Genomic DNA, 27,123 nt, shown 5'->3' on the forward strand with positions numbered 1-27,123 from the left:
GGCCTTCTGCCCACCGCTGCACGGCTGCACCAGCAGCATGGTCTTGTCCCCTCATGTTTGTTTTTTTTTTTGCCTATAAGTAAATGGTCCCAACATGCAATGGGCACGGTAGAGAAAAAAAAAGAGAGAAAGAAGAAGAAGAGAAGGAGAAGAAGAAGAAGAAGAAGAAGAAGAAGAAAGAAAAAAAAAAGAAGGTAATGTATTATTTTAGTAAATAATTTTGTTTATAACTTAAAAAGTTTATAGTTTGTGAATTTTTTAGAAGATATTTTAGAAGATATTGTGAGTTTTTTTATTAATTATTAATTATAAATTATCTATATTTAGTGTTTATAGTTTGGATTAGAATTTTGTATGAATATTCTAATTTTTTTGTATGAATATTGTAATTTTTTATGAATATTGTAATTATTTTATAATTAAATTTGTATTTATAGTTTTGGATTAGTATTTTGTATGAATATTGTAATTTTTTGTATGACTATTGTAATTTTGTATGAATATTGTAATTTTTTTTGTATGAATATTGTAATATTATAATTTTATATGAATATTGCAATTTTTTTGTATGAATATTGTAATTTTGTAATTTTGTATGAATATTGTAATGTCGGGATATATTGTAATATTGTAATTTTTTGTATGAATATTGTAATTATTTTATAAGTAATTTGTTAGTAATTTAGGATTATGTTATAAATTTTTGTGTTTGTAATTATTTAAAATTTAATTTATTAGTAATTTAAGATTAAGCTATAAGTTGTTGTGTTTAGTTTAGTATTTGGTGAGTTTAACATATAAAGTTTATAAAAAAAATTAAAAATCATTTTATTAAAAGTTTAATTATAAAAAATTAAAAATCATTTTATTAAAAGTTTAATTATAACTGACTTTTTTAATCATATAGTTGTTATTAACTCATTTAATTTTTATATAATTTAATTTAATTTGATTTTGTATTTATTTAACAGTAATTATTGATTTTTTGAAACAAATTAACTGAATTCATTTTTTTATTGCAGATTTGCAGGAAATGGGTTCTCTAATTAATAATAATAATAATCACATATCAAGTACTATTAATGAGATGGTAATAAAATTTTTATTTGATATTCATGTTATTTGCTGAATTAAATTATATTGTATTAACTATTTTGTTAATTTAATAATGTCAGGGTCCGTACCGCGTATTGAGGGGCCGTGTTAATAGTGTAGGGTTTCAGCCAGATGAACGCCTAATACCATACTTAGAGTTAGCCGGGTTCGGATCAGCGGCATTGATCCGGACTTTTGATCTGTGATACGACTTGATTTCCGCTTTAGTCGAGCGATGGCGTCCTGAGACCCACACATTTCATTTGTCGTGCGGAGAGTATACCGTCACTCTAGAGGATGTTGCAGTACAGCTCGGGCTTCCTATAGACGGGAATGCGGTCACGGGCGTAAGTTCAATCTCTAGGCCGGCTACCTTTTGCAATGAATTACTTGGACACTCGCCAAGTCAAGGGAAATTTACTAGTTTGAGATTTTCATGGCTAAAGGCCAATTTTGAGCATTTGCCAAGTACTGCTAATGAATGGGAGGTGATGCAAGCTGTTCGAGCTTACATTATGCACCTTATAGAGGGTGTACTCATGCCGGAAGCAAACGGCAGTAAGGTCCACTTGATGTACTTACCCTACTATCCAATTTGCATAACACTCGTTCATACAGTTGGGGGTCCGCAGTTTTAGCCATGCTGTATCGCGAACTTTGTCGGATGACAGATCCTTCTACGGTTGACATAGGCGGATGCCTCATACTGCTGCAGTTATGGGTACTTTACCAGATGCCTCATACTCCGATTATGACCGGCTAATCTGCATACGCCACACAAATTCCAGTCAGATTTCTCCCTAATGTCCATTTCATTATGGATTCTGGATGATTGCGGACGACCTTTCAAGTTTCTACGCAACCTTTTGTCTGGGACTAGCTCGAAGGTCGTCGGAGGTACCTCCCAAGTAGATAGGTCAGGAAGCACGGGGAACTCGTTTTCCCATACACGCAACGTGCGTTCGATGGTGTACACTTCATCGATAAATTGTTCTACATTTAGCCCAACTTTAGCACAAGCTGCCACGACGTGTGCACATGGAAAATGAAGTGTTTGAAACCTCCTGCAATCGCACCGTCAATTTCAGAGATCAACTCTGTAGGACCTAGGTGGTATACCGGGTCGACAACGATGGTCTCTGTAACTCGAAACATTTCATTATGTCGTGAATATACTTCTACTGTCATCGACCTCGCCATTCGATGGTTTACAACCATTTCATCCCTAATGCCTTCGACAAAGACATGTCCCGCCTCCATCTGGTTCACTTGTTACTGACCCATTCTTGGCATCAAGGTAACCAACCTGTAGAATGTTGCCGAGAAGATAGATGAAATTGGAAGATGTTGTGTTTTTAATAACACAACGTTGATCCCCTCCACTAAGTTTGTAGTCATTTGACCATAACGAAAGCCCTCGTCAAAACTTTGAGCCCCTTGCCACGACTCCATGGTACCTAACCACTGCCGGAAAGATGTGTTGGTTTGACCCTCCATGTCACTCTCAAGCCGGGCCATTATTTAGCGAAAAATGTGTGGCTCTAGCTCATACGCTGCATATGTATTAAAAAATTAAGTTACAGTATTGCTCTAAAACATTAAAACTTATATTGAAAAGATAAGGTAATTCTTTACCTATTCTCACAACTTGTCTCTTCCAGTCTGCGTTCTTATAATCTCGCTGGAAGTTAGCCGCGATGTGCCGGATGCAGTAAACAGATCTCCATGGTACACCAGAACGTCTAATGGCTGCAATTAATCCTTTCCCTTTATCGGAGATGATGCAAATATTATCGTTGCTAATAACATACCTCCGCAGGTTGGTAAGAAAGAACTCCCACGATTCCATGTTCTTCTTATCCATGATGGCAAATGCTATCGGGAGCACGTTCCTGTTGCCGTCTTGAGCAACCGTAAGAAGTAAGATCTGTGTGTATTTTTCATATAGCCAGGTTCCATCTACTTGCACAAATGGTTTGCAGTGGGGAAATGCGTGCACACATTGATCAAACGTCTAGAACATCTGATGGAATATTCTTTTTCTCGATTGTAGTTGGTCATTTGGCCCGTAATAAGATTGTGTCTGCAACTCAATTACAGTCCCCGGCACGTGTTCCCTCATGGCGGCTATCAATCCCTGTAACTCATTGTATGATGCATCGAAATCTCTGTATAATTGCTCCATTGCCATCTGTTTAGCTATCCATGCCTTCCGGTATGATACTCGATACTGAAATCGTGCTTGTATTTTGGCAATCAATACCGAAACTTTAATGGTCAACATGTCTTTCACCATTGGCATGATGCATGTACAGATAGTTTTGGAGTCAAGTTTCGATGGTCTTCTGTCATACGTGTTGAAGTGCATGTGTGAGGCCCAACAAATTTTTGTATCTCTCACATCTGCGACTTCTGCATAAATGCAGCTCGTATCCGCCAATTGCAGCCTTCTGCCGACCTCCAGCACTCTCCAATATATAATGTTGGTTTAGACTCGATGACTTTGTAATCTACTGATATATTCATACTATACCGCTTAATGGCAAACATGCATTCTTCCTTACTTTCAGATCTTTGGCCCACACATAACTCCTCTGGATCAGAATATACGCCCATTCGGTTAGCATGTGGTATTTCAGGGTACTTCGGAAACTCAGCTGCCCGTGCCGCATCGGGGTCTATCCGAGACATGTGTACCCCAGGATTATTGTGTATCACAATACGACGAATCTGGTTTCCGACTGAAGACGCATTAACGTTTCCATCCTCATTTACGCATTCGTCTTCAATATCATCTGGGACCTCGTCCGCGTCGGGATCACTCTCACTATCCACTTTGTAATCAACAGGATCACTACTATAGTATACATCATCACCAACCACATCAGTCTCGGCTGCAGCATTAAGATCAATATTTATCCCGTGTATAGTTGATTGACTATCAACATATGATACCGAAACCACCATACATGGCGCTTCAACTCCATCTTCTTCACCTAATGGAGTGGGATCTTCAGTTGCCTCCACACCGGCTAACTCAGCAAATAACTGAATCGGTGCATTTTTGTTACTCTGAGTCCCACAATAAAGAGCGACCATTGTCTCCACGTCTTCATCGTCTACAAGTTCCATTTCGGTAAATTTTATTGGATCTGTTGAAACTGGAAACTTGTAGAAAGCTTTTGATATCCTTCTCCCACAACGTCTATAAATTTTTTCACTAATTTTTTCCTTCATATCATCAAACGAGATATTTCTATCAAATCTCATTGCTACTTGTTTGCGACATTCAAATATACATCCCACAGTTGTTGTCAAAATTTTTCCATCGAAATAAACGCATACAAAAAACTGATTCTCCATTTTCAATACTAGATCTGTTAAAAAAAATTTCAAATTTCTTAAAACAGTTTCAAAATGTAAACAAATTGCATAAAAATTTTAATGCAAAATTTTTCGTTCAGAAGCTAACAAAATTAATAACCTGACAAAATAACTTTCAAATAATAAAATTACTAACAAGACTCTACATTCTATTTAAAAAGAAATAAACCAAAATACCTTATTTTTTTCTTCTTTTCCTTCCTTTTTTTTCTTCTGCTTCCTTCTTATTTCTTCTGTTTCTCTAGTAAAATTTATGTCTATGTTGGGGGTATTTATAGGGAAAAATCAGACCATTGGAACCTCTCAATATGACACCAATAATGGCGCCTCCCAGATAGGCACCACCATTGGCTCCTCTGAGATAGGCGCCAATACTATGTATTATACGGGTTATATACTGACCCGGGAAAATGTTTAATTATATTTTATATAAAAAAATAATATTTTTTATTCATTGGCACCTATCTAATGGGCTCCAATGAAACAAGTAACCCATTTTGGTAAATACTTTTTCTGACGCCCTATTTCAGTAGATTTTTTTTCCGGCCCTATTTGTGTAAAAAACCCAAATAAATCGTTTAATTCAGATTCATAATAATATGTGAAGTCTAGGTGGATTCTTTCTTGGGTATTGTTTATCTCATTGGTCATCTTCGATTATTTTCCTATTTCACTCTCTGTTGTGTTCTTAGTTAAATTAGTATAGTAATTTTAGATTAAAACACAATCACTCCAATTTGTCAGCTAAATAATAAAAAGACGGTAATTACTAGTACTTTTAGTCCTCGTGGATACAACATTCCCTACTCATCGTAGCTATACTATTGTTCAATAGGTGCGCTTGCATTTTTCGTATTTATAGTTAGTTTAGTGACCATCAAGTTTTTGGCATCGTTGTCGGGGACTAAAATATTAGGATCACTCAATTTTTATCAATTTAGTCATTTTTATTACATTTTTTTTAGTTTAATTTTACATTCTAATTTTTCTTTAATTTGCTTCTGGCAGGTTCTTGTAGTTTATGACAAGAAGAAACCCATTGGGACCATTATTATTTGACAGTGAAATTAAAACTACAGCTCGCAGAAATCGTAGAGAAACAAGGCAAAGAAGACAGAATATAGCAGACAAGCAAGAGGGCATTATTATTACTAAGGATATGGGTGATAATCAGAATAATCAGCTACCTCCTACAGTTGCTGCAAATCTTGCAAATCCAGATCCTATTCCTTGTACTATGTACGATTACGCCAAGCCCACTCTAACTGGGGCTAAATCGAGTATTGTGAGACCCATTATTGCTGCAAATAATTTCAAACTGAAGCCGAACACCATTCAGATGATACAATAGTTTGTTCAGTTTGATGGTTCGCAATAAAAATATCCAAATACTCATTTGGCTAATTTTTTGGAAATCTGTGATACTTTCAGGATTAATGGTATTTCTGATGACGTCATTCGCCTCCGGTTATTTCCTTTCTCGTTGAGGAACAAAGCTAAACAGTGGTTGAATTTTTTACCATGAGGTTCTATCACTACATGGGATCAAATGATCAAGAAATCCTATTGAAGTACTTCCCACCGACTAAGACAGCCAAGTTGAGGAATGATATATCTTCCTTCGTTCAGATCGACTTAGAGACCTTATATGATGCATGGGAGAGATACAAGGATTTATTAATAAGGTGCCCTCACCATGGGTTGCCTTTATGGTTACAGGTTCAAACCTTCTACAACGGTTTCAATCCCTCAACTAGGCAGTTGATCGATGCAGCACCAGGAGGAAATTTGAATAATAAAACACCCGAAGCGGTTTATGAATTTACTGAGGAGACGTCACTGAATAATTATCAGTGGCAAGTCATGAGGACAAAACTGATGAAATTAGTCGGTGTTTTCAACTTAGATGCAGTCACCATGCTATCAAATCAAGTAGAACAATTAAATAAGAAAATTGATGGTTTACATGTTTCTACACTGGTACATTCAGTGATGCAATGTGATACAAATGGAGGTGGAATGAACAATCCAAAATGCTTACCCTTCGCTCCTAACACAGAGAACGAACAAATCAATTATATGAGTAATAATTCTAGGTCTCAAAATAATCCTTATAGTAACCACTATAATGGAGGTTGGAGGAATCATCCCAATTTCTCTTGGGGCGGTCAAGGAAATCAAAGAGCACAACCCCCTCCAGGCTTCCAACAACAACCTCGAAAAATCCTCGAGGAGATGTTGACGAAGTTTATATCGGTGTCAGAAATCCTCTTTCAAAACACTAAAGCAGCACTTAAAAATCAACAAGCATCGATTCGAGGGCTTGAGAACCAAACCGATCAACTTACTAAAGTAATCTCGAAAAGACCACAATGTAGTTTACCTAGTAATACCGAAACTAACCTAAGGGAACAACTTCATGAAATTACTATGCGAGATGAAGAAGGGTTAGTTGAATCTGAACCAGAACCAATGCAAGAAATTATGGTAAATAATGATAAGTTTGAGGTAAGCCAGAAAGAGCAAAAGCCAGTTGTTAAGGAATATAAACCTTGAGTGCCATACCCTAATGCAACAAAGAGAAACCACACGAACAAACAATTCGGTAAATTTCTTAAACTTCTGAAAAAATTACATATTAACTTGTCGTTTTTTGAAGCTCTTTCATAGATGCCCAATTACGTCAAATTTTTAAAGAAGCTTTTGGCAAACAAAAGGAAGTTAAATGATTCGTCGACTGGTGGAGCTAAATGTAGTTTGCTCAGCCATATTACAAAATAAACTACCCAACAAACTGAAAGATCCAGGGAGTTTTACTATTCCTTGTTTAATTGGTAGTTTGAATATTGATAATGCTTTCGCTGATTTAGGGGCTAGTATTAATGTCATGCCCTATAAAATGTTTAAGCAATTAGATCTTGGGAAACCCAAACAAACTAGGATGAGTATTCAATTAGCAGATAGAACCATTAGATATTCTAAATGTGTTATTGAAGATGTGCTTGTTAAAATCGATAAATTTATATTTCCTGTTGACTTTGTTGTATTAGACATGGATGAGGGTAGTGAGGTACCTTTAGTTTTAGGGTGACCCTTTTTAGCAACTGCTAGAACTATAATTGATGTTGGTACTGGTGAGTTAGTACTTTATGTAGGTGACGAATCGATTACTCTTCAAGCTCGTGCTTCTGTTAGAACATCTAGTGATCGAGATGATTTTAAATATTCTGTTAATGTTAGTGACCATGTGGCTCAACCTTCTTTGTAGGAAACCCCTAAAAATGTAATTGAGCCATGTTTCAGTCAGCACGACAGAAATAGAACGATTTACAATGAACGAATGTTAGAAATCGATGAACTAGATGAATGGCGGACACATGTCAAGGAGAAACCAAGAAAGCATGATAAAGAGCCAAAGCGACGCCATGATGAACACGTAAGGAACCAATTTAAGATGGTGACAAGGTACTACTAGAAAAAACGAATCCACAAATTGCCCCTTCGGAGCTTGATGCAAACGAATCAAACCCATTTACGGTACTGAATGTCTTCTCATACGATACAGTTGAGGTAACTCATTCTAAATTTGGCACATTTAAGGTAAATAGTACTTGACTTAAACCTTATTTTGATAATAGAATTGATAATGAGAAAGAGGAGCTTCGGCTCTGTGAACCATCGTGATTGTGCAAATACGAGGTAAGTCGAGCTTAGACTCTAAATAAGCGCTTCTCAAGAGGCAACATGAGTGTTAACACTGCTAATTCTTTTAATTTTATTTCATGTTATTTTTAAAAACTAATTAATTTTCAAAAATAAAAAAATGCTTTTTACTCGCACGGCCTAGACACATGGACGTGTCCCAAGCTGTGTGCACAATAAAGGGTTCAATAGTAAGTTACACGGTCTGACGATATAGCCATGTGACTCACATGGCCTAGATACATGGGTGTGTCTTTAGCTGTGTGGATTCTGGGACTTTTTTTTTCAAAAATTTGATAGTTACACGATCGTGTGACACAACCGTATGGCACAAATGGCCTGGACACACAGACGTGTCCTAGACCGGTGAACCCTGGAGCTAATTTTTTTGATTTTATTCGAAGTCAGAGAGTTACACGGGCAAGAAACATAGCTGTGTGCGAGACCCGACTGAGCCACACGGGCGAGTAGAGTCTCACATTGAAGTGGGAAAAGCAAAGAAACACACACACGGCCTGGTACACTTTCGTGTCCGAGGCCGTGTGAAAACTGGGCTCACTTTTAAAATAGCATATGGGCTGAGACGATAGTGTAGTCCAACACGGGCCTCACACAATCGTGTCACCCTTTTAACCCCAAACCCTAATTTCTCTTTCTTTTATTTTTGTCTTCTTCCTTCTAATCCCCCAAGTACCAAAACCCTAGCTACTACTCCCCACAACCCCACCCCCTTCCGGCCACTATCACCTTATTCCGTTGCCGTTTGTTCCCCTTTCTTCCTCATCGCCCCAGTCATTCCTTTGCCCAACAACCACGAACCACCTCCCCTCGCCACATCCCACCTTTCTCGAACCACGCAACCCTCTCTCGACAAAACCTCCACCCCTATCTCGCCGCATCCTCCTCAACTTCGACCCTTATTCCTTCTTTCCTCTCCTTCTCCTTTCCACCTTCCCCCCACCATACAAACTTCACAGCCCACAAACCCCACCCAACGACCAGCCCCGTTCCACCACCATGCGTACCCCCGCGATGACCGCACCACCCCCTCGGCCTTCAACCATCCTCGTCACGTTCTACCGTCGCGCACCTCTTGCCACCGTCCGTCGCTTCGTCAGTTTCCCCTTTTACCCTTGTCTTTATTTTATTTCATTTTTATTTCTTATTTCTTATTTCTTATTGTATTTATTTTCATTCTATTCCACTGTTTTATCATTATTCTTATTATTTTTATTTCTCTGTTTTAGTATTATTATGCTTAACTTTTATTTTTATTTTTATTTTCACTTATTCAGTGTTTTTTAGTTATATTATTCTTATTATTTTAAATCTTATTTGACTATTATGCTTCCTGTTCCATTTACTTATTTTGGGTTTTGTTATTACCATTCTTATTATCACCTTTAATCTTAGTAAGTAAACTCTGTTTAGGTTAATATATATATTTTATTATCATTATTATTCATATTATTATTTGTTACTATTCTTATTTTAAGTATGTCTTTCTAATTTAGTTATTTTATTTATTATTCCTTCCTTATTGTTTTCATTAATTCTAGTTTGATTCATAATAGCTTCAATATATGGTTTTTGCATGATTAGGCATTCGTACATACTGTTTTAGTAGTAGATTTCTATTTTGACTACTTGGATTCTGCCTTCTCGACCCTTTGTTTACATATTTGGTGATGCTTTATTTATTGTTAAATTCTTTTATTTTTCAAGCACACCATGAGGAACACTCGCAGCAAGTCTAAGGTCGTCGTTCTCGTTTCAAAAAAAGGAAGATTCCTGGCGTGACCTCTTCCTCAGGCGCTTCCGTCGAGACTCACCACCCTTGTATCCAATTTTAAGCGGGTCCCCAAGAGAACTTATATCAGCTACTTCGACTGCAACCACTCGGTTTAGGCCGCTATATTGATTGGGTCGTTTTGGAGCAAGTCCAGTTAGCAGATAGTGTGCGCGCCATCATGGCCATAACTCCGTGGACTAGTTTTTCTCTATTATCGAGCCCACTTACATAGAGTTGACTTTGGAGTTTTGTTCTACATTTACTCTATAGCAGGTGATGATGACTCATGATGAGTCAGGCACCATCACTTTCAGACTTGGTGGCATAGCGCGACTTATGAGCGTCCCTGAGTTTAGCACTACTTTGGGACTATACACTGAAGAGTTTATGAATGTCGAGAACTTTCTACGCCTACATCGGTACATCAAATACTCGTCATCTCTTTGTTGGATAGACTTTACGGCGAGTACAACACCTTATGACGCGAGTCGCTCGAAGGCGACTTCTCTCCCTTCGGCTTTACAGTATATTCATGCTCTCTTAGCTCACACATTGACCGGTAAGAAAGAGAGCACTGGAGTCATCAGTACCACCGATACATACTTTCTATGGAGCATGGCCACGAGGCATTTTTTTTATCTAACCTACTTCATCGCTCTCGCCTTTCGCCATCAGAAAGAGCAAAGCAGGAAGGGTCCTATCTGTTTAGGCCCTTATGTGACTCGACTCGACTCGCTCGACACTTTAGTCTCCTCGACACACCGGAGCAATCCTCCTCGCTTACACTCGTCGGACAGATGTTCCCATAGGGAATATTGAGCATGGCCCATATGAGGATGATCGAGCGACTTCGTGGAGTAGATCGTCCTAAGTATCGATTATCTCGTTCTGACCCTCAGGATGAGCTTGAGGAATTCTTTAATGATGTCTCCTTCCATCACAAGAATCCACATCATCCTCCACCTTTCACTCACCATCCTGTTTCTTCTGCTGCTACCTTAGAGAACCTCTCCGAGCGGTTCATTCGTTTCGAGTAGCACTGCTTTCAGAGGTTTAACAGTATTGATGCCACATTGCAGCAGGTCTGTCAACACCTCCATATATCCTCGTTAGCACTGACGACTCACGACACTGACGCTTTTGATGATGAGGACCATTGAGTTTATTTGTTTTATTTTTATTTTTATGTTTATTGTTATTTTTAGTTGTTTTTATTGTCACTTTCTTAGACTTATTTCATTTCTTATCTTTTGAACTATATTTTTATTTTTATGATTGCTTCTAATCGAATTAGTAACATTTTAATCTTCTTTACCATTTGTGTTTATTTTCTTATTAGTTTGCTCAGAATTATGCACTACATATTCTAGATTTATCTACAATTCCGTTTTTCACCATTCTGGCAATTTCATCCAATATTCAGGTCAGTTTTAATTTTCTCCCTCTCTTATGATATTCTGCTTATACTGTGATTATATCTTTTTGTACATTGAGGACAATGTACAACTTAAGTATGGGGAGGTTATTTATGTAATTATTAGAAAATCTCTGAATCATATCTTGTATTTAAATGATTTTCTCATACTTCCATTAGAATAATTTTTTATCGATTTGGGATTTTCGTAGATGTGTTTTGGATTAATTTGTAGATATTTGTGCATTGGTTGATTTAAAATTTAAGACAGTAGAGAATCAAGCATGATAAGTTATTTTCAGAAATTAAAAATGTTAGGTTGTTTCCCTAAATTGAAGTATTATCTTGAAGTTTGAGATTTGCAAGTTTGACATCAAAAACCATGATTTTTTTGTGAGATTTTGAGCCTTTAGAGCATACATTTTTCTTGCTCATTTTACTATTGGTTTTGAGTATGTCAATTTAATTTGTTATTCTAGAATTTGCTTCAATTATACATGTCGAGACCACACCTTTGGTTTGATATACTGAGATGATAAAGGCACTTAGGTTTTAACTCACTTATCTAATAAAAAGACTACCTACATAATTAACCTTTAGTGAACCCTGTTGAGCCTAACACACCGTTTCTTGATTTACCCATTAATGTTAACCCATAACTCATTTTTTGTTCGTTGAAACTTTTTCGTGTTTTATTGACTCCCTTTTTGTAGAGATTTGATTTGGTTAGTTGTCTAACTATACTCTTTTGTTTGATTTGCTAAATTATTTCTTATTGTTCAAAAACAAAAAACAAAAAAAATAAAAAAATATTATTATTTAGTTCTATGTTGATTGAGCTTGAACAGTTAAATTCATATTTTGAGAAGAAGTTTGTTTTTATTCTTGAATAGTTCTCGATTGATGTAATTGTTTTAATTCAGCACTTGCTTATTTTTTCTAGTTTAGTAATTTATCAATTCGATCTCGATTATAACCAAATTTTTTGGGCTTTATCCTCACCCTTAACTTAATCCATATTACAACCTTTTAAAAACCTTTTGATTTATGTATCATATCATTTTATAGTGGTGGAGATTTGATTTCCATGCAAGCCTATGGTAATGACTTTTCTTGTTTGACTATTGAGTGCTTATTCTTGAACTTTAAACACTTTGAGTGATTGGAGTGAATCTTTAGTGAGGATGCCAATTTTTGTCAATTTTGAATTAAAGGTAATTACTGAGATAATGGGAGACACCTATGTTTTCGTGTTTAAAAATGTTAGCTTGGATTGTTTGAGATTTTGGTGTTTTTTTAGTTGAATTGCCAATGCATGATTATTTATGAATTATTTTGAGACATTATTGATGGGAATTATAAGTTGAGAAAGATTAATTTTAATGTGAGTTGAGAATTTTGCTTGAGGACAAGTAAACACTTAAGTGTGGGGATATTTGATAAGCTATAAAAGTAACACATTTTAATCCTATTCTTAATGCGTTTTTGGATGATTAATTATGCAAATTAGTCAATTTGATGCTCCTAATCCTTTAAATTCATGTTTCTATACTTAGGAGAGAATTTGGGAGAAAAAGGAGCAAAAAAAAAAAGCCAAAATTGAACAAATAGAGCTGTTTTCAAGATCCACACGGAATGACCACACGCCTATGTGCCAACCTGTGTCGATTTCGCACACTGCTTCTCAAATACGTGGAAAAACCCAATTTTTAGGCTTTCTGAGCATTCTAAAGTCTATAAATACCAATTAGAAGAAAACTCAGGGAGCCAATCAGAGAAGATCAAAGAAAACACTCAAAGAACGCCATCAGAATCAACTCGGAAGCGGATCTCCATCAAGATCGAAGATCTCCTTTTAATTTCTTTCGAAGTTTTCTTGAGTTTCTTTATGCCTTATGATTATTCTAACTTTGAGATGTTTCTGTTCAGGATTATGAACTAAATTCCCTAAATACTTAGGGAAGATGAAATCTTTGATGAATCTTATTATTTGATTTCTGATTTACGCGATAAATACTTTATTCTTGTTCTCAATTATGTATGCTTATTTCTTGTTTTAATATTTCCGGGATATTAAATCATGTTTAATGTGCTTATTTCAGTGGAGCAAAAGGCCTTGTTTAATAGTAGATCTAGCATAATTAAGTGGAGTTGCATGCAATCTTAGAAATAGGACAACATAAATCTACCGGATTAAAGTCAAATCTAATAGGGGAATCCATAGATCGAGTTAATGTGACGATAGAGGTTTTAATTAGAAAGATATTTCAATTAATCAACCTAGAGTCAGTTGCTCTTACTCTCGAAAGAGATATTAACATAATTTAGGGATTTCTACGGATCAAGACACAAGTGAATAAATCGTTTAATTCAGATTCATAATAATAGGTGAAGTCTAGGTGGATTTTTTCCTGGGTATTGTCTATCTCATTGGTTAGCTTCGATTATTTTCCTATTTCACTCTCTGTTGCGTTCTTAGTTAAATTAGTTTAGTAATTTTAGATTAAAACACAATCACTCCAATTTGTCGGCTAAATAATAAGAAGACGGTAATTACTAGTACTTTTAGTCCTCGTGGATATGATATTCCCTACTCACCGTAGCTATACTATTGTTCGATAGGTGCGCTTGCATTTGTCATATTTATAGTTAGTTTAGTGACCATCAGTTTATAACAGTCATTTTTCATTAAATTGTAGGCCTTTATTGCTCTAGAGGATAATCCTTAAAATATTACATATTTTCTAATATCTCCTAATAAAATAAAAAATGGAATTTTTTCTTAAATATGTTATTGAATAAGTCCCAGAAAGATATCATTCATCATATATAACTAGAAATAGATTTCTAACTATATAATTCACAATCCCTTATATTTCTATTCTATGATTACAATAATGTTGTCATATTACTGAAGGGTGGAAAATTTGGGATTGTGGAAATCATGGATTTTTATTCCAAGAATCTAAGAATTTGGTAGACTAAATTATAGGTTATGATGTACAACTAGTTGATTATTTAGGATAGAATTCTTTCTTGTTATAACTTAATTTTTTTTGTATATATAAGGTTGGTTAATAAGGCTGTAAAATGTCAAATAGTAAGAAATTTTCATCTTAATTCTTCATGATTTTATTGTGGGGGAGTGCTTACAAGTCCTAATGCTCCTGCAATCAGTTTCAAAAGAGAGTGATTGCCAGAGAGGGTTCATGAGTCTTTTTTTGGAAGCTATTGTTATGATCTTCTCGGCTTCAGAGGATAATTGTTCTCAGGTAATTTGTTCAAGAGCCTTCAACATTTGAAATTGGAACAAGTATTTCTATGGTTGTTTTAAACAATCTTTTGTTTATGATCATGTTGGCAGGAAGCCAATGACATAAGAAACACTGCCATCAGGCTTGTTTCTCATCTTGCACAAATTCCTTCTTCTGCTGGTCATCTCAAGGATGTGTTGTTATTGATGTCTAAGACGCAGAGACAGCAACTTCGAGTGTTTTTGCTTTCTATTTCTTTCTATATAAATGACAAGTTTTTCTATTGTGATTGAAAGAAACAGGAAATGGGAAATTTCAAGTTTGGTAAACTTTGTTAACTGTATTGTTAGATCGAACCTGATGGCTTTGTCTTTTCCTTTCAAGAAACATAGATCTAGTTGCACTAATAGTTTTTCACCACATGTTTTTGGTAGAACAATATATTCACAATTTTTATAGAAATAGGCATTTAAAGACTTTGTTGCCTAAAGTTTTGTTTGATTTGCAATTTTCATTTTTCTCGTGGCCACATTGTTCAGAAATAATAATCACCATTCTTGTTTCAGGGGGTTATTCGTGCTTCAGTAACACTGAACCATAGTGTTGGAGAAACGAAATCTGTGGCACCGCCATTAGAGATTAAACTACCAGTTCCACTTGAAATGAGAAGAGAGGACAATGCCTTACCATCAGCTACTCAAGTGAAGCTTAAACAGCAAAGTGAAGAAAGATAGTCATCTCCATTAGCCACCCCTATAGGTACCAATCATGATGACATGGAAGAAGATGAAGAGGATGAAGACGATTGGGATGCCTTCCAGTCTTTTCCAGCCACATAGAATGCAGCTGAAACTGATTCCGTAGTTGAGAGTACAGTAAAAGAATCAGACCATGATGAGCCCATCTTTTCTGCTTTGGAAATCAGTACTGACAATAGTCAGCAATATTCATCTTCAGAAAATCACAATAGTATAAATAACGCTAATGCGGAGCATTCAGAGGTTGCAACAGAAATATTATCTGATTGCTTAGGTGACGGAGGTAACAGGGAGAAGATTTTGTCTGATCTTGCAGTTGAAGAATTGAAAGAATTATCCGCAAAGATAGAGGAGCATACGCAAAGAAGGGCATCAACTGAAACTGGACATAATGAAGATGCTGAAGGATCAATCGATGTAGCAGGGGATGATGAGCAGCAAAAGGAGAGTTCAGATAATAAAGTCGATACTGCTTTGATAGGCTAAAATATAGGAGATTATGTACAACTAGTTGATTCTTTAGGATAGATTTTAGAATTGAATTCTTTTTTGTTATAGCTTCTTTTTTTGTACATATAAGGCTGGTTAATAAGGCTGTAATATTTGGAATAGTAAGAAATTTTCAACTCAATTCCTTTTATAATTCTACATGAATTCTTCACAGTTTTCTTAAAATTTTTACAAGGTATCGATGTCATTTAGCTTTCTTTGGGTTTTAGCCTCTACTTTTTAGTCTAAAATAGTGGATTGACCCAAACTCTGTGGAATCAAAATCACAGCATATTTCAAGAACTAGGTCTAGTCAGAAAGCTCAAGAGGACAAGGAGAAATCTAACAATGAACCTGCTTTCTTCAGCATGGAGTACATTGAATGGCTACAAAAGATGTTTAGCCAAGGTTCAAGCTCTACCATGTTGAAGTAGGCGATCAAACAAGAATGATTATCGATTCTGTAGCCTTAGATCACGCAACAAATGATACATCATTGTTACAAGCATGCAACCATAATCATTAGAATTATAAAGTCAGAATTGCCGATGGGTAACTTTCTCAGGTGACCGGTATCAGGAAAGTGATAATATCTAACACATTAATACTTCAATCTGCCAATTCAATTTCTGTGTTAATATGTAACTTTTTTCAATTAGTAAACTTACAAGAGATTCGAAGTGTATTTGTAAGTTTTCCTTCTTTCATCGCTTGTTTATGGATTTGGGAAAGATGATTGGCAATGCTAAAGAAGTCGGGAAGGAACTCAAGAAGTTCTTACTGATCAGGTTGACTACTATAAAATTAATGTTTCAAATTCTGTTGGAACCAAGAAAACAAAATGTGAAACTTTGACAGAAACTTAAGCAATAATTAGCTTCAATTTCTTGCTGATCAAACAAGAGAATCGGCTATGGTTTTGTGAACTTAAAAATGCTCAAGTAAAACCAGAAAATGAAGAAGAATTTGAAAGATTTTTCAGTACATTGAATAAAGGCATAAAGCCATTACATATACCAGACATTTAGCTGGCCAAAATGATGAAAAATGCTACCTAAACATTTACCTAACTCCACTAAGTAGTATAGAAACTTGATAAACATAACTTGTACACTTGGTAAAGCTGATTTATCAATCTATCAGCACCTAATTACATCAAACATGCTAATAACTTAGTTCATATCTAACTAAGTAACAAAACATCCAATTGAAGTAACAAAACATCTGCATGATCTTCAGTAGCAACTTGCATGGCTCGGGGCAACTTGGTCTGCTTCATGGTCTGCTTCATGGTTTGCATGTAAGCCAGCTTCAACAAATTCATCATGCACTATAAGCGCAAAGTCAACAAGAAAGGGATTTCATGTCATCGTCCTAGTTGTTTCTATCTTTATTCCTCAATAAAAATCCAAAATCTTTTTGGTGTGAAGTTTATTATTTGTTGAAACATTTTCATAACACCCATCCTTTCCAAGTATACAGACCATCTCAACTTCCAAATATTACTGGTGCAAGATGGTTTATATCTTATGTTGATGATCACACTTGAATCACCCGGGTATTCCTTATGAAAGGAAAATTTGAGGCTGGGATGCTATTCAAAATGTTCCCTTTTATGATTTAGAATCAATTTCAAGTCAGAGTTTAGATTTTTTATGACTGATAATAGAAAGTGTACTTCAACTTAATCCTAGGAAATTATATTTTGGAAAATGGAATTATTCTCCAAAGTTCTTGTATAGATACTCCTCATCAAAGCTTTCCAATGCTAAACAAAATTTCATCTAATATTGGCATACAAAGAGTATCATCGATGACCTTACTTTCTTGCTTTGTTTCGAATCCAATGTTTCCTTTGCCTTAAACTTCAATATATTCACTATTACCCAATGTCACCTTTTAGCGAAATGTAGAGCCATTGTCGAGAAAAGCTTTTTTATCTCCCGTCATGTTGTTGCTGCAACCGCTGCCTCGATACCATAGATACGTTTGCTCCTCAAACACCTTATGGCAAGCAAATAACAGGTTCTCAGTATGTATCCGTCCTGAGATTTGATCAGCGACCCGTAACATGTCGGTTGCATTGTGCAGAAGAGATCTTGAACTCTCTTGATCGCGTCTGAAAATATTAACCCACTTTCAGACCGAAATAATGAATAAATTGTAAAAAAAAAAGAAAAAAAGATAATGATCTAGTCAGGAGAAGTGGAAAATTGAGGTAACTGTTCGTGCAGTTTTTAGAAGCATGGAAGTGGGAGTAGTGGATTAGTCATGGATATAATTTTATTTTTATAGAAAAAATATTATTAATATAACCTTGTATAATAAGTAGCATGAATGTCAACTGTTGTGGTGTAATAATAGAGGACTCCCATTGAAATCAGATCTAGAATGATACTCTCTATTCCTCTCCTTATCAAATAAAGAAATAGCATGAGACTTAGAGGCCATATATTTGGCTATTGTCCTTATTCTAAGGAACTATGGGGGTGAATTGAGTGTGGTTTATCACACTTGGCAGGAGGTTTTGGAGTGGATTCAGAGGAAAGGAAAGGGTAAGGCCTTGATTTCAATTAACATTTCCATCCAAGTAATTGCGTTTGACTTTAATGAAATATGGTGCTAAACATAATCTCCAAATTAGGATAGAAATATTAGATTTGGATTTTGCCCCACAAGTTCCAAGGACATATGACTAACCTCAAATAGACTATTGGAGTTACAAGTTCGAAAAAGCGATGCCTTTGACAATTAAATACTCGATTAAAGGTAGATTTAAAACTCTAAGAAAATAAAAAATAAAACATCCCATAATAAACACCAAAGTAGCTTTTGTAGTGGAGGATGATTTAGAAAACTACGACCAACACAGGCTACGACAACATCTCAAACTCCATTAGCATACGGACCTAATCATTGAAAAGATCAGCTTAAAGAAAATCAAAATCAAGTGCTCATTCGTAGACAAATCATCAAACATTTCTAAACAAAACTGAATCTTCAAACATTACATTTATTTCTCACATGTCACAACAATTTAAATTTTATTGGATGAAAATTTTAAGCTTCGAAAGTGAAAGAGTTAACCGTGGCAGTTAAGCACCAGATATAAATGGGAAATTTATTGGGTGCATTGGAGCAGCACAAGTCGAGCTTTTTCCTGAATGAGACTCCACAAATCCTTCAAATGATGCTCTTGGGTGAGAGTAGCTCCAACGACACATCGGATGGCGAAAATTCCAGCCACCACTCCCTGTGTCATGAAAGCTCGCCCACTTGAATTTATAGCATCTAGCAGTTTCCGGTTCAGTTCTCTGCCGTCTACCCCATGTTTTGGCTTAAGCCTGAAGAAAACCAACACTATCCTCCTTGGAACCACAATCTCGAACCTCTCATCTTTAGCTACAAGTGCCTCGAATTGCTTAGCGAGCTCCACATCTGATCGAATGTGGCGCATGAGGTTTTCCACGCCATGCCGGCGGATCACTAACCAAAGCTTCAGTGCTCGAAACCGTCTGCTCAATGTGACTTGCCAATCTTTGTAGTCCACCACAACGTTGGATTTAGTTGCGTTGTTTTCCAGATATTCTGGATTAGATGACAATGAATCGATTAAGAAGCGCGGTTCCTTGAGCCACAAACAACAGCAATCCATGTTTGTGAGAAACCATTTATGTGGATTCATGCTGAGAGATGATGCGAGTTCGACTCCATCAAGGAAATGCCGGAACTCAGGGCAAATGCAAGCACTTCCTGCATGAGCTGCATCAATGTGAAGCCAAAGATTGTATTCATTGGCAACTTTGCCTAATTCTGCAATAGGATCCACTGCTCCGCAGGCTGTTGTCCCGATGGTTGCACATATGTACAATGGCACCAAGCCTGATTGGATATCATTTTCGATAGCAACACGAAGTAGTTGGGGTGGCATTGCAAACTCGGTGGCGAAAGATGTTTGAATGAATCGGAAATTTGATGGGGGAATGCCCACTAATTTGGCGGCTTTTTGGAAAGTGAAATGAGTTTGATCTGATGCATAAACCACCAGTTTGGTTATGTTGTCCCAACTACCACCAAGTTGTTTCAAGGCTTTGTCTCGAGCAGCAGCCAAAGTGCAAACGACAGCCTCACAGGTAGTACCATGAATGACACCACCGCCTGTTCCAGAGAACAAAAAGAAGATGGTAACTTGAGCATTTTGGCCATCCAGTCAAGGACGATGGATTCAAGCTCGGTGGCAGCGGGAGACGAAATCCAGTTGAAACCAACCACATTAAAGGCGGAGCAAAGCATCTCTCCAAGGAATCCGGCAGTGCTAGAACTTGCTTGATAGTAGGCAAAGAAACTAGGACTTTGCCAATGGGTAAGGCCAGGTAAAATGCTGTCATTCACATCATTCAGTACATCCTCTAGTGAATCGGGGGAATAGGGAGCGGAATCGGGTAAGCTGGAAGACAAATACCCAGGCTCAACTTTGCTTTGAACTGGGTATTTCTCTATGTTTTTATAGTAGTCCGCAATGAAATCTATCACTGCTTTCGACTCTTCTCCGAAGCTCCCTATGTCTAGTGGAAGGAAGCTGTTTTCTGTGGCTCTACTCATTTTACAATACTACAAATTTTCTTCTCTCGATTCCACTGAATGCCCACCACCTCATCCACACCACATCTTTATATAGAAAAGAAAACACAGGCCACTCCATTTCATTTCAACCATTCAGTGACATGGAAGCTATGCTGTGTCCAATATCTATTTATTATAGATACACAAATATTTAATACCAATACTTGGAAAAAAATTTAAAAAGTCAGAATACACTACGGTTCGTCACATCCATTTTGTGCATAAAATGGATTTTTTTTTAAAATATTAAAAAATAGTTATGGTCGGAAATTAAAAACCACCGACAATTGATAGAGCGAGTTGGGAGTGGCAGTATAGCAATCATATTGCATCGTGGTTGATGTTTAAGAGACAATATATTAGCTAAAAATATGCTTATGTTTTACTGTGAATTTCTCTATTTTATAAATTAACTTTATTTTATAAATAATTTAAAACATTAAAGTAAAAATAGTGAAACAATCTATGAGATTTATATTAGAATGTTTTAGATTTACGATCAATCCATTTTTTAATAATTTTATTTTTTTACTAACATTTTGCTAAAAAAACACAACACTTGGATGTTGTTAAAAATAAAATTATATTTAATTTAAAATTTTCATTTATATGTATATTTTATTAATAAATTAAATGAAATAATTTGTCAACATAATTTAAACACCAAAATTATATTTGTATTTTATCGACTACACTCTTTTTGTTGTAATGTAATGTTTTTAATTAATCATGACTCCATTTATAAAATTTTAATAGTTTATTGAATTTATATCTTTAATTCCACTTATTAAATATATTTTATGTGGAATTTAAATATTTTATTAAAATAATATCTTATTTAAGACCACTTTTATTAAATAAAATATAATTAATAGACTTGCTTATATGAAATATTTATAATTTTGCTTAAAATTTGAGACAATAGATTGTTGGTTTAATAAATACTGTACTCCATAATTATGGTTGTTGTTGTTATTAGTGAAAAAATGTTATAGAAGATTAAAATAAAATATTAAAAGTCGGTTCTACTAAAAATTTATTTGCTATAATGAAATATCGTTATAAAAATATTTAATTGTATTATAATTTATAATAATAAAATATTTGTATGATTACGATATATCAGTATGTAAATATAGTAAAATAAATTACCAACAGAGTGATTGAATTTTTTATTTGTGTAGATTCAAAAATAGAAGGATTTATCCGATTTAATCTTAGCTCGATTGACATGGGCATTGTTGTCAATGAAGGAGAATGTAGGTTCGAATATACTGAAGCGCATTATCATCCTATTTATGGATTGGGGAGGGACAATAGTTAGTTCTAGACATTATCTTAATAAGAATATGATCAGATTATTAAGGAAAAAATTTAAAGATTAAGATGAGAAAGTGAAAATTGAGAAGTAGGTGAACATTTATTTGTGTAGATATAATAACAAGTGAAGATTGGTGGCATGTTTAGAAAAGGTAAACTATATCATTAGTATCCAGTTTTAATAAATTTTCATTTTGATCATCAAAAAATAAAAATAAAAATTCAAATATAGCATTGTTGTTAAATAATTTTTTTTATTTTAGTGACTCGCTATTAGATAGTTTTCTTGTTTTAGTCTTTTGTTGTTAATTTGGCTCACGATACTCATTTTAATCATCCAACTTTAGTAAGTTTTTATTTTTGTCACTCATTTTATTTTTTTTATATTTCTTTTAAGAATTGTTTTTAGGTTTTTCTAATAAAAAAAAGGGAGAATCAAGGTTTTTACAAGAAATATCACTTTTTCTCATTTTAATTTCCATTTTTAGAATAAATGTAAAAAAGAAAAAAAAAGAAAAGAAAGAAAACCTCAAGGAAAAAGTTGTTTTTCACAAAGAAAAACCTAAATTTTTTTTTATAAGGAATTGAGTTATATGGAAAACTTGGGTTTCATCTCTCAACTAAAGAACTCAATTCCCCATAAAAACCCAAATTTTCCTTTCTTTAAGAAAAAAATAAAATTAATTCTAAAAAAAGAAAATAAATGACCAAAATAAAATATTACTAAAGTTAAGTGACTAAAACAAGTAAATAGTAACATTGCTATTAGCCAAATTAATGAGAAGCGATTAAAGCAAAAAATCTAATAGTGATGTTTTATTTGAAAACAAATATTATTTTTAATGACCAAAATGAAAACATACAAAAATTAGATGATTAATTATGAAATTTACCCTTTTAGGGAAAAAGGAAAAGACCTATAAAGTACTGTCCGTGATTTTATAAAGCAATCACGGAGACACCTGCATCACATTTATTTCTGTAAAAAGCGGACCTTCAATTATTTTTCCCACCTTAATGGGTGAGTTGTTATTAGAATAGAGAAGAGTAGAAGGCAAATTTATTTTTGTCACCGCAACATGCATTCTGATTTCCACTATTGGCGTTTTGTTAATAAAGGTACACCATCATATTGTTAAACACCTTTTCCGTTGAACCAACTTCATAGATAAAGTTTAGCCAATCCAACAATGGTGAAATAATTTCATTTTCTTTAATATTTTCTTTTATTTTTTACCTGCAGGATATATTATATAATAGATTTAATGATTATTAACGTTTTGCATTGACAAAAACAATTCATTCAACACTAAGTAATATATAGCAAGGTATCAAATTTTACATTTGTAAAACACTTTTTAAATATTAGATGGAAGAAAACAAAGAAACTTTTGTTGCTAAATTTTTGGTTTCTTGATATGCCTTGCAAATGGAATTTGTTTTTCTTTTAATTTATAAAAGTTCTCATATCTCTTCATAAAGATATACCTATTTGGAGAGTTACATCTATTAACAATAAACCAAACTATTTGAATAATTATAACTTTTTATTAATAATAAAATAACTTAACTTTTAATAACAAGAGACGTATCTCATCACTTTTGAATAGTGACAATTTTTTATTAAATAACCAAGTGTTATAACTTTTTGTTATTGACAACTTGTCATTTGTAACTATTAGAACACTATATATATATATATTGAAAATGATATATTTTTAAAATATTTTAGACTTTGATAATTTTGGAAATCAATTTCATAAATGAAAATGTTTTATGATTGAATCTTCACTTAGCGAAAACATGTTAAAGATAATTAAAATTGCATGGTAGACTATACTTTGAACTGACTATATACTTTTTGATTAATCGAACACACCTCATACAAGCATTTCATTACCAGCCAATGCATAGTTACTAAGGACACTATTATGACCATGTGTCTATAACCTCTTTTCATTAGTGTTGTTAGAGTCAAGCCCCTAAACTCCTAAAAGCACACTCATATAAGTAGATCTCATTAAGAATATTCTTTTAATTTTAACACTCTAACATATTTGGGTCATGGGTCTATTAATAGTAAAATACTCATCCTTCCCTTGTCATTATAGATACTTAGCATTTTTTACCCTGGAATGATATATTATTTTATAATACTAGCAATCACATATTAATGATGTACTTTGTCTAATTTAACTTAAAACTTGACATTAAACCAAGCGTTGAGTCGAATTTCCATCATGGTTGACTCAAATATTATGGGTTTGTATCTTATTCCTATATTTCTAAATTTCTAACATAACTATGTTAATTTTTCATATAACATGGTGAAACTTCATATTTGTGTCTTGAAAGTTTACAAGACCGACATTCCTATCATGTTCAATAATTCATTTGTAAAAAAATAGAATATCGGTAATAATAATATATCTCAAAGAAAAGAGAAATAAAAATAAAGAACACACAATTTTATGTGAAAACCCTTTCGGGGAAAAAATCACGGGCAGAAGAGAACAAAATTCACTATGTCGAATTCAAATGATTACAAGAGGAGTAGGCTATGTCTATTTATAGGCTTGTAAAACCATATTCTAATAGGAGTATTGTAAGATTGAAACGCCTTATTCTAATCAATATCAAATAGATGGAGTTTAATAAGGTTTTAAAAACCTTATTTTAAAATAAAATAAGTGTAGTTCTATAGGGATTTTACTTTTATTTTATTTTACCACTGTATTTTATTTAAATAAGGATTTGAGTTATTTAATTCTAACAATTCTTTCGCAAAAGAATGTAATCAATGATATCCTTTGTACATTTATCAGTTTAAAATCAGCACTTTATCTTTTTTAATCATGATGATTTCATATTTATCTATTTTATTTATTTCTTGATATTCAAAATATAGAAGGGATTATATGAAACTGTAATTCCACGTCATCCCTATCTCTTTCCAATAGAAGAATGGCAAATCATATTTTCTCTCCTAATTTTTAGCTTTTTTCTCTTGAAAAAATTCAAATCCAACTAAAAATCCTAAAAATCAGAAGTAAAAATCTGATTTGTCATTCTCCTATTGGAAAGGAATAGGGATGATATGAAATCACAGTTTCATACAATCCTTTCTCAACCTTGATAAAACAAGATAATATATATATTTTTTCATGGTTAATATATAAGGTTAAAACTTTTTATATATAAATACTCAAGTAAGATGCCATTATAGTCTGGTTTTAACGGGATTTCTTCTTATGCAAATGTCAACAATCTTGCTAAATATATGTTTGTGTTATGTAGCATCAAAATTTATGTTTATTTTTTAATATTTTCATCTCATTCTTCCAATTATTATCTATGATATAAAATCTCTCTTTTTTTAATTGAATTTCATAATTTATTTCATGTCATCTTAATCGTATTTAAGATATTATTTTGTTATATTAATTTTTTATAGAATATATATTTATAATTTGTGTTAAGTAAATTTTAACCTTTTTAACATGCCACTTTTTATTTCTATTCATAAATTATTTTTTATACTCTCTATATATTTTGCTAGATCATGTAATAAAAGTCAAAATACAAATTTATTGATCACAAAAGAGATTATGGTGTCCCATGATGATTTATCCGGTTAGACAAAAAGTTGTATAATAATTAAAGACAAGTGAAAGGAGGGTGGACGAGTATTAATGATGGAAACTCAAGAGGAAGGTAGACTTCACTTATCAAGATCTCGATTTATACATGAGGGAGGTTCTTCACTTGTCTTGAGATGCCACGTGTTGCTCTATGATTGGAATATTGGAAAACAATGAGCATATCCTAATAGGTTTAGATAATGTGACGTTACGATGTATACAATGACTCTTCAAATTGGATAGAGTGACCAATAAGTGAAATCTATTTGGTATAATAGTGATTGACTTGGATAAATTATAAAGATTTTATCAAACAAGGTGTATACTCGCTAGTCAAAGAATTGACATAGCGAGAAATAGCCACCAAAAGTTCTCCCTAGAGGAGTCCAAGCAAAATATCTACAATATGTGAGGGATATTGACAAAGCGCCTACAAGGAATTTGATGGTGAGGATAACAAATTTCTGTTAACATTACAAAGCCTAGATATGGCAACTGGATGAGTGAATTTTTTTTGCCCAATTTCGACTCGTTTCAATTTTCACCAAAATTAGTATGATTCCTTCACTTCCTATTGAGTTGGTTATTTGTTTGTGTCAAATTAAAAAGCACAAATTTAAATGTTAAATTATACTCTAATCCTATTTTTAATTTTAGAAATTTAAACCCTTTACTTTTTGAATTTAAATATTTTGATCCAATTGTTATGATGGTTAATGTTTTTTTATTAAACTATTAAACATATTAGAGAGGATAAAATGTAAAAACGTGTAATTAGAAAGAAGGTATTTTGAACATTCGATTGTTGGATAAATTTTTATATTAGACCATTAAATCTTATAGAAACACAGAGAGATTGTGTAGACAAAAATGATAGAAAATAGGGGAAGCTATATATGTATAAACAAGAAACATAGCATTCAAAATCTGCAGGTAGGTAGCAGGAATTTTTACCAACTCCATCATTATTCAAAGCAACTTAAAAAATTATATAAAAGTAAGCATCATAAAAAATAAATTCTTACTCAACCTTTAAATCTTTCTGACATTCTTTTATCTAAAATTATTTCTCAAAATAATATGGTTCGAGGATTATTTATCAAAATAAAACGTGATGCATGTTATCCATCCGATTTTAGCCCAAAAACCACCCACGCATTATTACACAATAATGGTGGAATCTCAGATTTAAAAGGGTATTTCCCATCTGACGGTTGATTTGACCGCCCTCTTGAAACAGCTGTGCAATTTTTTAGAAAAATACGAAAATGTTATCCCCAACGAAAGAGAAGTTAGTGCACGGCTTCCCAAAACGGCCAAAAATTGAAATTTTCTACCATACGCTAAAATAAACCTACAACTCAGCCTAACAGCAATATACTTAATCCCTCACGTTTTTATTTCAGGCTTTTTTTTATTAAAGTCACCCTAAAATTTTAATAAATTAGAAAAATAACTTACTTTTTTGATTATGTAAATTAATGACTTGAAATAAATAGTAAAAAGTGATGAATCTAAAGTGAATGTATAATACTAAAAAAATACTGATATTTCTCAATAATTGAAGGCCAATAAATAAATAATGGTGGTGAAACCTTCTAAATGGCGCCACCACCACAGAAGCAAAATTCATAGCAGCAGCCACATGTGC

General features: G+C 33.8%; 1 protein-coding gene and 1 non-coding gene across 2 annotated transcripts; both read right to left on the minus strand.

Annotated features, from left to right (window-relative positions):
- Window positions 1–6,075: 6,075 nt before the first annotated feature.
- LOC121219750 (small nucleolar RNA R71) lies at window positions 6,076–6,182 on the minus strand. Its single transcript, XR_005916641.1, has one exon. It is a non-coding gene; the product is annotated as a small nucleolar RNA R71 (small nucleolar RNA).
- Window positions 6,183–18,849: 12,667 nt separating this feature from the next.
- Window positions 18,850–20,599, minus strand: LOC107953442 (tyrosine decarboxylase 1). The gene is given in 2 exon segments (XM_016888749.2): window positions 18,850–20,061; window positions 20,064–20,599. Coding segments are annotated over 2 exon segments (1,479 nt in total). The 5' UTR covers window positions 20,491–20,599; the 3' UTR covers window positions 18,850–19,009.
- Between the last annotated feature and the right edge of the window lie 6,524 nt (window positions 20,600–27,123).

This window comes from Gossypium hirsutum, chromosome D07, assembly GCF_007990345.1.
Source record: "Gossypium hirsutum isolate 1008001.06 chromosome D07, Gossypium_hirsutum_v2.1, whole genome shotgun sequence".
NCBI lineage: Eukaryota > Viridiplantae > Streptophyta > Magnoliopsida > Malvales > Malvaceae > Gossypium > Gossypium hirsutum.